This window comes from Ailuropoda melanoleuca, chromosome 19, assembly GCF_002007445.2.
Source record: "Ailuropoda melanoleuca isolate Jingjing chromosome 19, ASM200744v2, whole genome shotgun sequence".
Lineage (NCBI taxonomy): Eukaryota > Metazoa > Chordata > Mammalia > Carnivora > Ursidae > Ailuropoda > Ailuropoda melanoleuca.
In genome coordinates this window covers 24,475,599-24,492,040 of record NC_048236.1, presented here as the reverse complement: position 1 = coordinate 24,492,040, position 16,442 = coordinate 24,475,599, and the positions used below count along the sequence as shown (strand labels likewise).

Genomic DNA, 16,442 nt, shown 5'->3' with positions numbered 1-16,442 from the left:
CAAATAATGCTGGTTCTGAAGAATACCCAAATTAGTTTACTTGCTTTAGCAAAGATCTAAGTTACATGATTTTTTCCTATAACGTGTTTCACAACCACAGTATACTGTTCAAGTAAATGTGTAAGTATCATCTATATAATAATTTAGGTAACAGGAAATTATTAAAATCATGTTTTTTTACTTTTTTATATGAATTGCACCTAATTAAGGTTAATGCTTAATAGTTCCATAAAAAATACATTTTGCATAACTTAGTATTTCGACTGTTCTTGTCAACATTTAAGGAAGGAAAGTAGAAGTAATTGATTTGGGCATTTTTTTATAGAAACCTTATACTTTAAAATAGAGTTGGCTAGAGACAATCCTTACGTAGCCCCTATCACCTGGTTGCAATCATTATTATAGATTTTATTAGTGAAACAGGAAAACAAAAAAAGCAACTCTTTGCTCCTGTTCAAATCACTGAATAACTTGAACTCTAATTGCTTTTCATTCTCCAGGTGTGTAAGTTACACATTTTTTATAATAAAGAAAATTCATATTTGTATAAAAGAGAATGTGATGTGTTTTGCTAGGATTCAAAATTGCTTCCAAAACCCAAAAAGTTAACGCACTTAAGAAATAGTATCCAAAGGCATATAAATCAGAAATTTATTATGATAGTAACATTTTTTCTCACCTTGAAGTCATTTAATTTCTGGTTCTGTTTTGATCTTCTTTTATCATTATTTCGATGCCCCCAAACTACATTCATGGGCTCTTTAAAACTGTCCAAGAAATGTAGCAGAGAGGGAAAGATTGGCTTATTTTTAGAATGAATAATTTAAAATATGCCTATAAAGCAGTTTGTGAAGCCTAAAATGTTATGGTCTCTCAGCTTTCAACATAAAAGAGGGAGGTAAGAGAAATATAACGTAGTACGAGCATTTATAGTTCCTCAGTTAACTTTTCAACCCCGAGAATGTGTTATCTTTATTCATACACTGCTTTTATTTTCTCAAATTACATGGTAATTTAGTTGAGTGGTAAAAACCTGGGTCATCAGGGGGAGGTGGGACCCCTACGTGAGCCCCTCCGAGGTGTTGTACGTGGGAGATGTCACAGAAATACGCAACCCTGGACAGAACATGGGCTGCGGACTCAAAATCTGGTTCTGCTGTGCAGCAGCTTTGTCACCTTAGGCACTCCGCTTAACCCCCCGACTGTCTATGGAACAGGTAATAATCCCTTCCTTATAGCTGCACATGCATGGTTACCATAATCATGTGGCACTGAATGCACCGTAGGCACTCAGGAAGTGCTGTCTGAACGTAGAGCAAAGTGGTGAAGAACAAGGTCTTTGGAGTGAGGCTCGAGTCTAATTCCTTGTTCTAATACTTACCAAATAAATGACTGATAAAGGGCCAAGTTTTTAATCTTCCCAAAGCCTTAGCTTTCTCCATTGGAAATGAAGATATTAATAGTTATCTCTCAGATTGTTGTAAGAATGTGAGATAAATATATAGCCCTCTTAGTCAAGTCTGACATAGAAAAAGTGCTCAATAGATTCCATCTAAGGTAAAAACGTTAATACTATTTAACATCTCTGTTTATGTGCTTTATGAACATATGCTTTACGAACATATGCTGGAAAATTATATACTGCTCCCCTGCAGTTAGGTGACCAACCATCCCACTGGAACTGTCCCAGTTCTAGCGCTGAAAATCTTGCATCTCGGGAAACCTCTCAGTCCTCCACAAACTGGGACCATTAGTTGTCTCACAAGTTTGTCTATAATTCATCAAAACAAGCTCTCACAAGGAGCCCCTTGGCTTATACTGTCAGCTGGGCATGGCTTGTCCCAGTCTTCATCTACCCAGGGAGGACTCAAGATAACTTAATTCTCCAATACAATCCATCCCAGAAAAGGTCAGCTCATAGCAGCAGGGTTTCTATGCAAAATAAAACCGTTTCTTTCTTATGGGGTATGTGAACCTAAAATTCGACTTTAAAGAAATTTCTTGAATTTGCTTCTATCCTTTCTGGGCTTCTCGAACTTCTTGTGACTAAGCAATACTCCCTTAAATCCCAGGAGAGAGATACAGCATCCTCTGCTTGCTCTCTGCCTGGCTTGCATGGATTTTGGGATGTGCCTCTTTGGTTGTTTTCAGTCATGTGGTCCATTCTGTGAAGCATAACCATGTCCTACGTGCAAAGACGACTTGGCAGAGTGACGACACATCTCAGCCAGAACCATGTAAAAATGTAACAATCTGTCATGCTCTGAAGTGAGGCTGTGAATGTGCATACTTCATAGAGACTTCAGGCTGTACAACTTACGAATTTTGTCTCGTTTTGATTAGCTAATTATAGCTTTTGTCTAGTAATAATATGTATGTAAGATCTCTCTAGATGAACAATTATAACATTTTTCTTTCTTTTGGCTAAACTAATTAGGTCATGACCCATTTCTAATATAACATTTTAATATTTTTATCATACTAAAATTTATCATGCAAATCCAACTAAATTCTTCTGAATCTAAGTACAAATGCATTGGCCATTTTTTGAACCACTTGATCTAAAGTTGTGCTTCCAATACCTGAATTAAAAATGCAGGATGGCCAGCAATCAATGCAAAATCTAAGGACCAAGACATCTTGATCTTATGGAATAACATTTTTTTATTAATATCTACTTATTGCCTAGTATGTCAGACACTGTGCCAGAATATGCATTACCAGAATATAAATTTATTTTTATAGATTCAAATTAAATAAAAATATTGAATATTACCTCCCATTTTCACTCTGTAATACTGAGATATATAACACAAATCTTAATATACTAGGAGTTAGGGATAATATATTTGGGATTTGTGCCTATTAAAACAGGATATACTAAAGTATAGTGGAAGGAGGTCAAAAAGTGAGATACCTGGGCTTATTCTACCATTCATCAGCAGTATAAACAGGTAAATGTCTTAATCTCTCTGAATAGGAGTTTAATCATTCATAAAAAAGGGATGATGCTACTCTCAGGACTAATTTTTAGGATTACTATGTCCAACAAACTAATTCAATCATTAATCCACAAATACTGAGTAAATGTACTTTTATTACACTATACAGCATTATTTTTTAATTATTATTAATAATAATATTTCATTAAGCTAAAAACTCATGTTCAAATATTTAGTTATCAGGCCAACAGTAATACTGAATAGAAAATGGTATGGGCAGGACGAGGTATGTGTCTACTTGACACTCAAGTCCAAAGGCCAAAAATCAACTGAGATCCAAAAGATAATAAGGCAGGAGGTCACCAATGTGCCAGCATAGCACGCTGAGTGGTTTTCCTTCTGTCGCTCAGGAAGACAGAACTGGTGGGTGTTGTAACAATACTGAGGCCAAGAGAAGTGACATTTAGACAGCTGTTTCCCAGAGACATGACGGCAGTGTGGGCCAAACATTCTATAATGTTACTGCTATCAAAAGGGAAAATCAGGGATTTTCTCTTCCTTTGCAGCTGAACAGAAAGTCAGAATCAAACCCTCCACATGAGAGCGGGGAATGCAAACAAACAAACAAAAACATACAAGAATTATATTATTTTTCAAAAGGAATTGTCATTGTAGATCAATTTTGAGACAAAAGCACCCTTAATTTTAATCTTTTCCTCTTCAATGTGAATAATACAAAATACTTAACACCAAATGCCCTACGAAATCACTGAAGGGAGAAAACTACCTTTATGTTAAAGAATTTTGCTCATTATTTCAATAAGTACAGTTATATAACTCACATATTATTAAAGAAAAGGAATAATATTAAATGGTTAAAAAGTTACATTAATATTTACCTTTTGTGGAAGAGTTATATTTTTCTTGTTCTTCAATGAATTAAATGCACATAATGATGGAAACAAAAGAAAGAAATCAGCAAATTTATAGTTAGACATGGAAATGTGAATCAGCACAGTGGCATGAATAATAAAAATGTACAACATATAATGTGACATGGTAAATTGCAATGACAAACCATAAGGAAGTCTCAAATGTGGTACTAAAATTAATCAAAGAAAGAATGAATACAACAATTTAAAGATTTAAAATAAAAACAGAAACACTGGGAAATTAATGTTTGGCATTGAGAAATACATTGTGTGGCATTTTTTCTTGCCTTTTAAGAACTGCAAAATATTTGAGCACCGATTTTTCCTAAAACATTCTGATTTTAATCCATTATGACTTTTTATTGCAAGTGTATTAAAAAGGATCCTTAATATTTATAACAAACATTTTTATCATTTCAAAAATGACAGCATTTCAGATAATTTGAAATTTCACATAATTCATGAAAAACGGAATTCCAGTTTTTACTAGGTAGTAGGAATTTTCTTTTCATTGTGAAAATATTCAGTCACATTTTCCACAAGGAAAAAATTACCCTAATTTAAGTAATGCTTTCTTCCTTCTCAAATTAATTATATTAAAATATTTCAAAGTGAAATTGTTCTTTGGAGATTATAATTCTTAGACATTTCATAGAGCTTTATATCTACCTCCTTATTTGTACACTATTTATTGAAAAATAATGGTCTATCTAGATATTTCTGAAGGGGAGTATCATCAGAGTTTTAAGTAGCAGATATAATAATAGAACACATAAAATATAGCTGGCACACCAAGTGTTAGTTTACAAATTATTTTTAAATACTTCTTTAAAAGATACCCAGTTGAGCACAAAAAATCACTTGGTTGCTTTCAGAAAACTGTACAACATTTTTATGCCAACAGTTATGCTGCTTTCAGCTTCACTCTCCGTAAGGGCTATGTTGGAATACAACTTTGGAATATCACCAGAAAAATTTCTTAGAAGTCTTTGCTCAATTATCACAAACCATTAGTTACCTAAATTGTAAGGCTACTTTTTTTGGCTACTTTATCTCAAAATCTGTGTTGTAATCACTCCTCTTCTTTTCTTCTAAGTATACTTTAATGTAATCAGATTCCATGTAGCAAGTAGGCTAGCATTCCTAATTTTTAGAAGAAACTTAAAAACACGTTTTCAAAAATTAAGTAAAAATGTCTTTTCAGAGGATATGTTTGCCTTTCAAAGAGCACATATTGCTTCTACGGTGCAAAGAGTAGTAAAACCGAATTACAGAAAACAAAGCAAAACAAAGCATGCATCCAGTCAAACAATCTAATCTAATCCTCCTGGCACAAATCCTAAAAACAAGCAAGTAGATAACTGTATCCAGAAACCGTATGAATAACATTATCTTATAAGTTCATCCCGAAGTTGCATAACTATCCAGGAATCTAAACCATTGGAAATATTTGCTCTTACCAACAACTGCTTATCATCAACTCAGTTCTTTTTTCAAAAAAGATAAAACTACCCTTTGTTAAAAAAAAAAACACAAAAAACGCAGCAACAAAAAAGAAGATTGGAAAGGAGGAAGTAGAGGCTTAACTGCAAAGGAGCTGCATTCAGCGTTAACTTCATAGAAGGTTGACCTGTTTAAAAAATACTATCAAAAGAAGAAAAGCTGTAATTCTAGAGCCCTACGAACAACAATGAAATCGATCATAAATTTAACGTGCTAAATTCCGGCTAGTCTATGAATCAAATGAAAAGTTCACTTTTAAAAACATATTTTAGGACACACAAAGATGTCATGTCTGTTCAGTTTGAAATAATTCCATGATACAATGACGGGAGACACTATTATCATTTTCCAAAAGTCCCAGAGTACGTAATAAAATCAAAAGTAAACCAGGTCTGTTTTAATTATGGACGAACACTTAGATACAATAACACGTTTGTTCTCATATTTTTAAAAGGTTTTATGTATATGACTCTTGAGACCATAAATTTCAGGAACCTCAAACAAAAAGTGTTGACTAGTATATTTATATTAAATTTCAATAACTCCATCAATTTCATCCTCAGTCATTCCTTTCTTCCCACCTCAATTCAATCCTTACAAATTGATGATTTCTCTGAAAGACAACTGTGAATATGAATATCATAAACAGTAATATTGATATTAACAATAGAACATAGCTTTTTAAAAAAACCCGAATTCAGCATACAATCCAACTGATTTCATGGAAGCAATTCTTATTTCTATAGAAATAATATAACTATAATCTCACTGTATAAGAGTTATATGCAGTACCCTTATATTCTTTTACCCTATAGAGTATTTTAGCAACTGGAGGAAATGCAAAGAATTTTAGGAATACATGACTTTTTGGATATTGATTTTTAGCAAAATATGGCCACTGAGTTTGTAGCAAAATTCCAGAATTTGTGGTTCTTTTAGTTGTGCAACAGGAGTTCATGAATGGATAATTTAAATAAACACCAAATTTTCTTTAAAGCAGTTTCATCTGGACTATTGTTAATTAGTCTTAAAAATTTTAAGTATGAATTGTCTTATCAAAATGTTCCCAAAAGAGAAAAGAAAGTTTGTTAAACACATGAATTGAGAATTCCAATGAATTGATCGCTGTTTTAGAAAAGAAAGTCAGAGTTTCACATGGCATCATTGATTCCGTATTAACTAAATTAATACTCTCATGACAACCCTGAATATCAAAGAATGACACATCAAGGAGACGTATAATTTTTAAAAATAATACACATCTAGAGTTTACGATAGCAGCATTCCTCTATTAGTAAGTTGATTATTTCTTAAAATCTACACTAATTTTTCTACAACCGAGTATTCTGTTCATACCCTCTGTCATATCAATCTTTGAAACAATGTATTTATCTTCTTAGATCATTTCTGTGATACTTCTGTGATACATTTCTGTGATACATTCAGTAAATTACTTCAATTAAGTAAGTAAAACACGTACGCAGCTCCCTCAATATAGAATGAAATACAAGTTTCACACCAGCAACAACCAACACTGTTGAAAAAAATATTCAAAATGTTAACCTTTTAGTTTTTTTATGGGGATGAAGATTTTGAACACATGTTTTAAATAGAAGTCCTCTGTCTTTATATTATAACCCCAAATTAAAAATTATTTCAGTACATTACTTAATGGATCTCTGATAATGCCTGTGTGATAACATATACTGATAAATCTTTTCACGTACTAAGAAATGGGATAGACTTTGGGTCACATGAAAAAAACCAGTAACTATTTTAACTCAGTATTGAAATAATCTAGCCCAGATGGTTTAGGGAATTTAATTTCCATTATCAAAACTCTCTCCTCTCTTTTTCTGTCTCTCTCATTCTCTCTTGCTCTTTCTCTCTTCTTCTCTCTCTTTCTAGGAAAATAAACACAGTGTGTATATGCTTAAAATAAGAGAACGTGTAAGTAACATGAACTGTTAAAAAAAAAAAAACCCAAACACTAAAATGTGTGCTCTGTTATTCTTTTTTCATAAAACTTGTATAAAAAAACCAGGATATTGCAAATAAGTTAAAATTTAAAATACTGTAAAGACTTCAACATGAGCAAATGCTTGTTTAAAAATATTTTAAAAACAAGCTTAAATAAATCTTCTTCTAACACATAAAATGCCATATTATACTGAGATTTTAAAAACTGTACTTTCTTTTTTTTTGGTCCCTTTGAAAAAAGGTACTTCTAGGGCTCAATTCGTTCTCTTAATTGACAATCTAAAATTCATTCATTCACTCACTCAGCAAAAACAGAGTATATGCCATGAACCACTATAACTTGGTTCTGGGAATAAAATTCTAAGACACAAAATCTTAGGATTCAGTAACCTACATAAATTAAAGTATTATTCATTTAATAAAAGGTGTATAAGAAGAGGTGGTTCTCAAATCCCAGGTTTTGGACAATGATCTCTCTTTATTGGATACCTTGTTCTATACTGCTGCTTCTCACTGGCACCTGTGGGAGCTGCCGTCCCCTCCGATTGCTGAAGGACGTGTCTGCAGGAGGGGGATGGGTTGGACTTGCTTGTCTGTGCATTCTGTGGGCAAAAAACAAAGGGCGAATGAAATGGTGAAACTCCAAGAGGGCCTGACAGATACCTTTCCCCTCTTCCTGCTACTATTAAAACAGACATAAACCTCCTAACTCAGCCTTTGGAAACAAAATCAAATGCTTCTGATGATATGTATAAAAAGAAATACTACAAAAAGGGGCTAAAAGAGACAGGGTAATGTCTGTCACACATAGTTCTGCATAATGAATTCCTGAATTGAGTAAAATCAGACTCACTTCTTTGAATTAACTTTCTATGAAGTTGTGGCTTTCTATCAAGTTATCCATTTTTGGTAGTGCTGAACCAAATATACCTACTTACAGCCTCTGAATCCTGACAATGTAGATAAATTAGTTTAAAAAGGCTGTTGTCTAAGTTGCTACTATTAAGTCAATATTTATATCTAGAATTATTTATAAGTGATTAGAATACTTCTAGCTGTAGACTTTTATAAATTAGCATTCATTTGTTGCTTATTTTTAAATAGGAAAAACCTTGACAGATATTTAAAAAAATAACCTTGGGTACATGCTATAAAATATACTGGTGCTAGGACCGAAATTACAAATATAAATTTCAGAAGCGTGCAGATACATTATGACTGCACAGGAGTAAGCTGACCTCCATCTGCTGGCATTCAGTTTTTTTTAGACTAAAAAACTTTTAAGCACTCTAAGATTTTACTGAACACACAGAAAAGATTTTTGTAAAAAAATTTCTCTCATACTTTTTAAAGCAAATACACATTGAATTTTCCAGGTAATTTCTCATAAAGAATTTTACATAATTTAAAAATATATATATATATGAATATGCCACAAACAGATGGAAGGACATAACACAGCCAAATTTAATTTTCAATGATAGCTAACTGGCAGGAACTATAGAGCACTCTCAGCACAGTGAAGATAGATGCAAGTAATAGAGGATGTGAAAGAGGTTTAAGTGCCACAAAGAAAGGATTAAAAATTATGGTGTCATAATGAGTGAAAGCATCAAGTGCTCAGGAAAGTACAACACCACACCAACACCCGGAGGCAGAACATGAATGCTGGGCTGGACACTGAATAGCGACCTTGTCAGAAGCGGAGAAGGTGGCGCCGACCCTCCGGGGGCAAGGTGGCGGGTAGAACACAGTGTTCTGACACTAGAGTGCTCACTCGACCTTGAGCGAGCGGGATGTTTTCCCCTAAGGACTGGCTGATCAGTCGCTCTTAGGGCTGCGTATCCCCTTCTAGAAAGGCATGGTGGGAGAACCCTAAAACATTAGGGCCAAAAAAGATCTTCAGTCAGCAGGTTCACATTAAGCTTGATACCAACACATTCGTCCAAGGAAAACCTGGTTACTCTTACAAAGCAGTGACTTTAAAAACCAGAAGAAACCATCATCATGCAATCACTGAAATGGAATTCAAAAGAAACTGACAAGTTATTGCAAATGTACATGCCATGTGGTTTTTAGAGGGCTAATCCAGACTCCTCCAATAAATAATAATAAACCTCTTGTTAAGTTGTACAAGGGCAGAGACTTGTGTCTCTTGGTTTTTACTGAGCTGCATCTCCAGTGCCTAGAATACAGCTGTACAGAGAGCAAGAACTCAATACAGATACCTTGATTGAATGAATAAATATGATTAGAATAATGAATACAGCGATACTTCAAGCACTTGCCTTCAAGAAGAAATAGTGCCCTGTAGGACTCTGTGTATATTTTTACAATGTTCATAATTTTAATCTGCAATAGGAAGTTTATCCCAAGTAGGCTGCAAAAGGAAGATGTCTTCTGAGGTTAATTTAAGCAGACCAACAAATTAAAATGATAAAATAAGATGGAATATATTTCATTATTGAACTAAATACAAATGGCTGAGGTATGGATAATAACACATCTTCTAAGATAAAAAAAAAAAGTCGGAAAAGATACTTGTCCATATATTGACAGCTACTTTAATATAGAGTTCAAAATTATTAAGAAGCCAATTTACGAATTAAGGATTAAGAATTAAAAACTGATATGTATCTTGTTTAAAACAGATACATGCTTTTGCCTTTTTAAAATTTAATTTCCAGTATGTATTTTAAATAAAATGAATGTTTAAAATACCCAATATGGATTATTTTTTACAGTGACAGAAGCAAAGAAATAATGCCTCATCCTTTTTGAAACAATGCTGTAAATCCACTTATCAAGTGATTTGAAGTGTGAGAGTAAAGAATACATATTGATCACCATAAGTACATTAATTATTTAATTCAATTTGTATTCAGATTGACAATTTTTCTTTTAAATAAAATGATTTTCACAGCTGTAATTATTTTAATTCAGGGTATCTTCACTGTTTCAGAACAATAAAATGGGAAAAGGTACACTTAGAACTGCAATAAATGTGCATTTTTATCTTCTTGACCTACGTTTTAATGCTTTATCAGACCCTAATGCAAATCCCAAAAACTGGACTATTGTGTCAATTTCCAGATTAAAAAAAAAAAAGGACTAACAATACATACTAAGACTGTTCATTCATTCTCAATTGACTTTTCACATAACTCAACTCTATAGAATTAATTTATATGGAAAGGACTGCATGATCAAGCCCTTTCCTTTGGTAAAGAATGAGTTTTTATCTATTATTCTTTAAAAGCCATTGCCATGAGAATAAACTTCAAGCCATCCTTGTTCAAAATTCACTTTCTTAGTGTGGTCTAAAAAGTGAATAATGGTTTTCACCCTAGTATTGAGAAATTTCATTTCAATTTCACTAAAATCTTGCTTCATTACTTAATGCAATTCATAAGCACTAAAAGGACTACTTAAATTTGACTTGAAATATGAATAATTTAGGTGGATCTTCTATGGCACCAAACTGAATGGTAAAGATATAAAAAGCAATTTTGGAGACAAATAAGTGGATTTCTAAGTGAGTATTATACAGATAGAGTCTCCATGACTTAGTGTTCCCATCTCCAAAACCACATGCTTGCAGTGTCTGAGAACACCCTGGATAGTGTTTAAGGTGCATCATTTAGCACCAGATCTGTTTCTTCTTTGACATGAACTAAAAGTCTTTCAATGATGAAACAGGCCCTGCTGCCAGCCAAAGTATAATGAGTATGAAAGCACAGACAAAAGGGGCACCACCTGAGGAAGAGAGAGGAGGGTGGCAGTACGTCTGAATTACAGGAAGGAAAACTGAGGAGAGTGAAAATGCGGAACTTTGAGAAGAGCAAGGTTTTAGAGATGAGAGATAATGGAATCAAGTGCCGTTCATTTCAGACTAGAGGAAAGACCAGTCAATCAAGAAATTCTGAGGTACAGGAGTGAAATGTTGAGAATCCGGGCTGTCAAGCCTTGATGTTTTCAATGGAATGGGATGTGCTAAGAACATAAGGGTGCAAGAATGGAAGAGATGAGGGACAGCCATATGAGGGAATGGAAGAGGGAGTGCATGGGGGATACATAAAATGATGGTAGCAACCATTCTTTACTGAGCTTCAATATGGAGCCAGGCATATTTTGGACATATGCATGCACGTGTGCATATACGCACACATACAGACACATGTATGTACATTTTTTGATATTCTCATAACAACTCTGAGAAGTATCATTATTCCTAAGTTATAAACAGCAAAAGTGAGGATCATAGAGTGACTTGTAAAAAGACAAAGAGATAATGCGTGGTAAAGGCAGGATCCACACAGATCTACTGATACTCCCTGTGCCACCTACTGAGAGAGGATTTGTTTGCGTATCACAAGATAAAAAATGGCAAATCCTTGGATATATTGGAACCAAAATCTAAACATATATCCAAATATCAAACTGTTTGGCAAGATTTAACAGAATTGTCTCCTGGGAGTTTGTAGTAATAAAATGTATGGGAGATGGCATTTAATGAAAACCTTTCCATTACATAGATCTATAAATATCCCATAATTTTTTAAACCAACAATAGGGCTTCTAAAGCAAAATTCCAATTCAAACCTAAGTATGTCTGAAGCTACTTCACCATCTCCAAATGTGTATCTAAGTATTTACTACTGAGTCCAAGCACATTTCTCACCAAAATTTGAGGTTGTTAGTCAGACATATCTATTGTTGCAAATGGCCTTGCAGTAAATTTCTTCTATTGCAGCTTAAAAATATAGTTCTTTTTTTTTTTTTCATGGCTTGTTAAAGGATGGACATGCACATGGTATTTAAGGTCAACTGTTCAAAATGTTTCCTCTTGTAATGGCCATTACGGGCCTACACATTCTCTTTCCAATAGCACCAGTACAACGTAAAACTCATATATGTTGGGAAGCTTTCCTCTTAGAATTGGTTAATTCTAAATACTAGTCCTGACAAAACATCCCCTTGGTAGGTTGCAGAGTATAGGTTCCACAAAAAGAAAAGTCACTAGAGTAGAAAGGAGAAACGGTGCTAGCAGGTCATATAGCTGAGTTCATATGAGAGTGAAGAGTCAGACTTTTACTAAGGAGCTTCCTGAAAGAATATGAAGTACTGCTTTAAATGCTAGGCACAAAAGTCGGACACGAGTTCTGCTTGTCTTCTGCCTATAACAGGTCACCATATCTTTCAAAATATTTTCTTACAACACTATTCCCCATAAGGCCAAATTTGTTAAGGCCTTCAAAGGGCCTTCAAAATGATGACCATTAAATAGCAAATTTTGCCAGAGGCCAAGGTGTGACTGTGTGATATGAATCCTTTGAGTATGTTGTTAACTTCCCAAAGACCTTGAATCAATGTCCAAAGCATTCATACTGTGTGACCTCAATTCACCTGTAGTTAGATGTCAACTCAAGGTATCTTCTAAACAAGTAAGAGCTAACACAAGCCTAGATAATCCAGGCCAATTCTTTTATAACTAGTTATTCAACAATTCACTTAAAAATCAGGCAAATAATTTACACTCTAATACAAATCCATGGAGAGCTATAAATATAATCAAAACAAATCTACACACTTAGAAGGTTTGAGTTTTCTATATTAAAATCTATTAGGAAAGTAAATAAAACAAGAGTAATATGAATATGGTCCTTAGGCAGCAAACATTTGAGACTGGGAATCAATCAAATTCTTGCTATTCTTTTTGGAAGGAAGGAGGATTTGTGTTTATCTACAGATAGTTTCAGTGCTGTAGAGGAAAATGCCCAAATACCACTCATTTGTAGTTAAGCACCATCAGTTGATCCTAGAATCATATAGCATTTTATAAAACAGTATCCTATTGTCAAAAAGACTTGTTCATTGATCTATCCTAAATAAAATTGCACACGGTAGTAACTGTTAAATGAATTAAAGCCTGAATGGAATGAAAAGAATAAGACTTTGAGGAAAAATTTCAATCATGTCAAATGATTGAAATTATGTCTGTCTTTGAGGCAGAGGGGCAGTGAATGATGGCTGAAGATTAAAAAGTTGTCTAAGGAACTTAAATCATTTATAATGCTAGAAAAGAAACTGCAGTTAACTGAGTTGACATTAAAGAATACGTAAATGGAAACATAATACTGTTTCATTACAGGCTATCTATCTACCTACCTATCTACTACCTAAGTGCTAGAACTTTGTTCCTTTCTCAAAGCCTGGCTCCTTTGTAAAAATGAATTTCTATTCAACACTTTTTGAATTCTCTAAATCCTCGTCCTATTGTACATTAGATTCCCTAAATAGTATTTCCACAGATATTAGCTAGGAATAACTTCCATCTTCCTTTTACCCACACCCCTTGATATAACTAATAGCTACTCAGTTTTCTGATCTCAACTCAGAGGTTATATCTCCTGGGAAGCTTTCCTCTATTGGTGTTCACTATTTTACTCCTTGAACTTAGCGCATAGGTTGGCACATATCTTTTAAGTGAATAACTGAAGTGTCCAGAGTTTATCTCAATCAAGCCTATTGCGACAGTCTAGCTGGTGTCTTGCATCTGCCCTTGGATCTTTCAATCCACCCACAAAATGTTGTTATAGCAATCTACAATTTTGGAACTCAAAGTCAATCATCAGCCTCTCATGTCTCAAGCCCATCAATGGCTCACGGATGTATAAAACAGAGGCTGAAATTCTGTTAAACAGTTCACAAGGTCATGTATAACATAACATCTACGGATCTCTCCAGTTTTATTTTCAACACTCTTTCCCATTTCCTGCAAGGACTCTCCCTCTCAAAATGGGTATGGATCCCCTCAAATCAAGAGGAAAATTTTAAGCTTCGGCGTTTTCTCATATTTTTTTCTTTCTCATGGAATATTTTCTTCACATCTACTTTTACATATCTGGATTTCGCTCAAGTGACACCTTTTATGAGATATTTCCTTTCTGCGCTCCACTGTTTTTCCTGTGTTTTCACTGTATCTTGTGCATGCCTTTATAGTAATAGCTATAAGACTTCAATACTTTCTTTCATTTACATCTGTGTCCCCCTGTATGTTCTCAATGCTTTTCGAATGAATGAATGAATATGTTAATGGGACATTAGGTGGTTTTTACAACTATGTAAAATAATGTGTTAATACCTTACACCTAAAAATAGTAAAAAAATAATTGTAAAGTTGGGTGAATTGCAAAGAAAGGTCAGGAATTCCTTTAATTTTACATTAACTCAACAAATATCTTTCATATACAAGTAGAATCTTAGATCTATTTTCAGAAAAGAGATTTAAAAGATGACATTCAGATAAATAACACTCAAAATATTTGCATATTCTAAGTATTATATTCACTGATAACATTTAAACAATCTCAGAAACAAAATATTAATGTCCTAAAATGTAATAGTAATGAGCACGGATTTGGTCCTCTTTAGTAATCAGAGTGATCACTAAGAGAAATAATTGAGATTTTTCTTAAACCCTAAGATTTAAGGGCCACTTCAAATTACCCTTCTCTTGTTTTTTGAGGCTATTCCCATATAGGAGATCTATTTACGTGAGTGTCTTTAAACATCACACACTACGTTTAAAAACTGATCATGTAAAATGAGAGTGAAGGCACCCCTGAATTTATCAGTTGAAATAGAAGATGGCCACACAGCACAACACCAAGCCTACCTTTCTGCATCAGAGGCAGTGCCTTTCCTAGTCTGTTTTTGGATGCTAGATCTTTCAGACTTTCTGGAGTGCCTGTGGAATGAAATGTTAAAGAAATACAAAATATATGATGAATAAAGCTACAGTAATACCATACAATGATAAAAGCAATAGACATGAGAAATGACAACTATCTTACTTAGATGGTTTTGTCAGTTGGTGCTTTTAAAAATAAAAAACAAACAATAATAAATAAAAATCAGAACTGGTGCTGGGTGGAAGACACAAGTTGCCCAACAGGAGACACAAGAAGTTGGGATTCCCTTAGTCTAGACCGGTTTGTCTGCAGGAATGATTTAATGTGGACCCCTGCTGAGCAACTTGGCCGCTCCTAATGAGTAAAGAAGTCCAGGGGAGCAATGTAGTGATGATGGATGTGATGACAGCAATGGTGCTGAAAGACCACATAGAGGGGGACGAGCCCTCTGCATTTACAAGTTGAAACAGGGTGCTACAAGGATCTGTTGTTTGTCATTCTTCCCCCACAAAATATGAGGAGAAGAAAAATACCATGGTGAAATATCCTTCACATAATCATTTTAAATCAAAGTATTAAAGTTATTTCCAAAGTTATTATAAACATGCTTTTGTAACCATGTAACATTTTAAAAAGCTAATTACATATTACAAGTCAAAGAATAAAGTTCTCAATTTACTCTATGTTCCAGAAGCATATATATATATATATATAGATATATATATATATATGTACACTGAACTTTTGGAGCTTGAAACGCGTTTTCCCAAAGAAATGTTATATAGAGCGCGTACCTCCCTAAGCAGCAGCTTGCATATGCCTACTTGACCTAAAATGCATCTTGCCTACTATATATTTGAAATAAATATAAAATATTGTGGTCAAGAAACTAAAACTTATTTTAAAAAATCCCAGAGAAACCATTGAAAGTAACATGCATTTTAATCTCAATAATTGTATAGTTTTCTCTCAATAGTTGATTCTTTACAAACTCATGCTTATTTTTCTCTCCTGATATCCCTTCCAACAACAAAGAGACAACTGTCATTCCTTACTGATGCCAGATAACTAGAGTGTCTCATATATGCCAACCCCCGCTGTCAGCCCCACTAGAAATACACATCAGAGTGTGAAGTCCACCTTCACAGTGAGTACAGGCTTCTGGGGCTGCTCGTCTCTCCCCATCTCTTTCACTATTGCCAAAAACTGGCTACACCTGTGTTGCCCTTCCAGTTTAGGGTTTCAGCTGCGTGTTCTCGGGCCTTCCTTTACCATGACGTCTCACTTCTGAGGGATGAAAAAAGGGTTGACACAGAGGAGAGAAACACCCCTCGCTTACCACTTTCCTTAAATTGTTGGAAAAGAGGCTATATCGAAGGATAACTCTAGGA

General features: G+C 34.2%; 1 protein-coding gene across 49 annotated transcripts in view; it reads right to left on the bottom strand.

The window, feature by feature from the left end:
• Positions 1 to 16,442, bottom strand: part of RIMS1 (regulating synaptic membrane exocytosis 1) — a 721,356-nt gene that overhangs the window by 97,512 nt on the left and 607,402 nt on the right. For 13 of the 49 annotated variants that reach the window (XM_034647841.1, XM_034647842.1, XM_034647840.1 and 10 more), the window contains 4 exons: positions 15,036 to 15,107; positions 9,050 to 9,232; positions 7,847 to 7,959; positions 3,842 to 3,871 (listed from right to left, as the gene is read on the bottom strand). In XM_034647841.1, the coding sequence (XP_034503732.1) occupies positions 3,842 to 3,871; positions 7,847 to 7,959; positions 9,050 to 9,232; positions 15,036 to 15,107 (398 nt within the window). Of the gene's footprint in view, positions 1 to 679; positions 748 to 3,841; positions 3,872 to 7,846; positions 7,960 to 9,049; positions 9,233 to 15,035; positions 15,108 to 16,442 lie in introns of those variants that run through there. The other 36 variants (XM_034647860.1, XM_034647856.1, XM_034647857.1 and 33 more) reach the window with 6 other exon arrangements.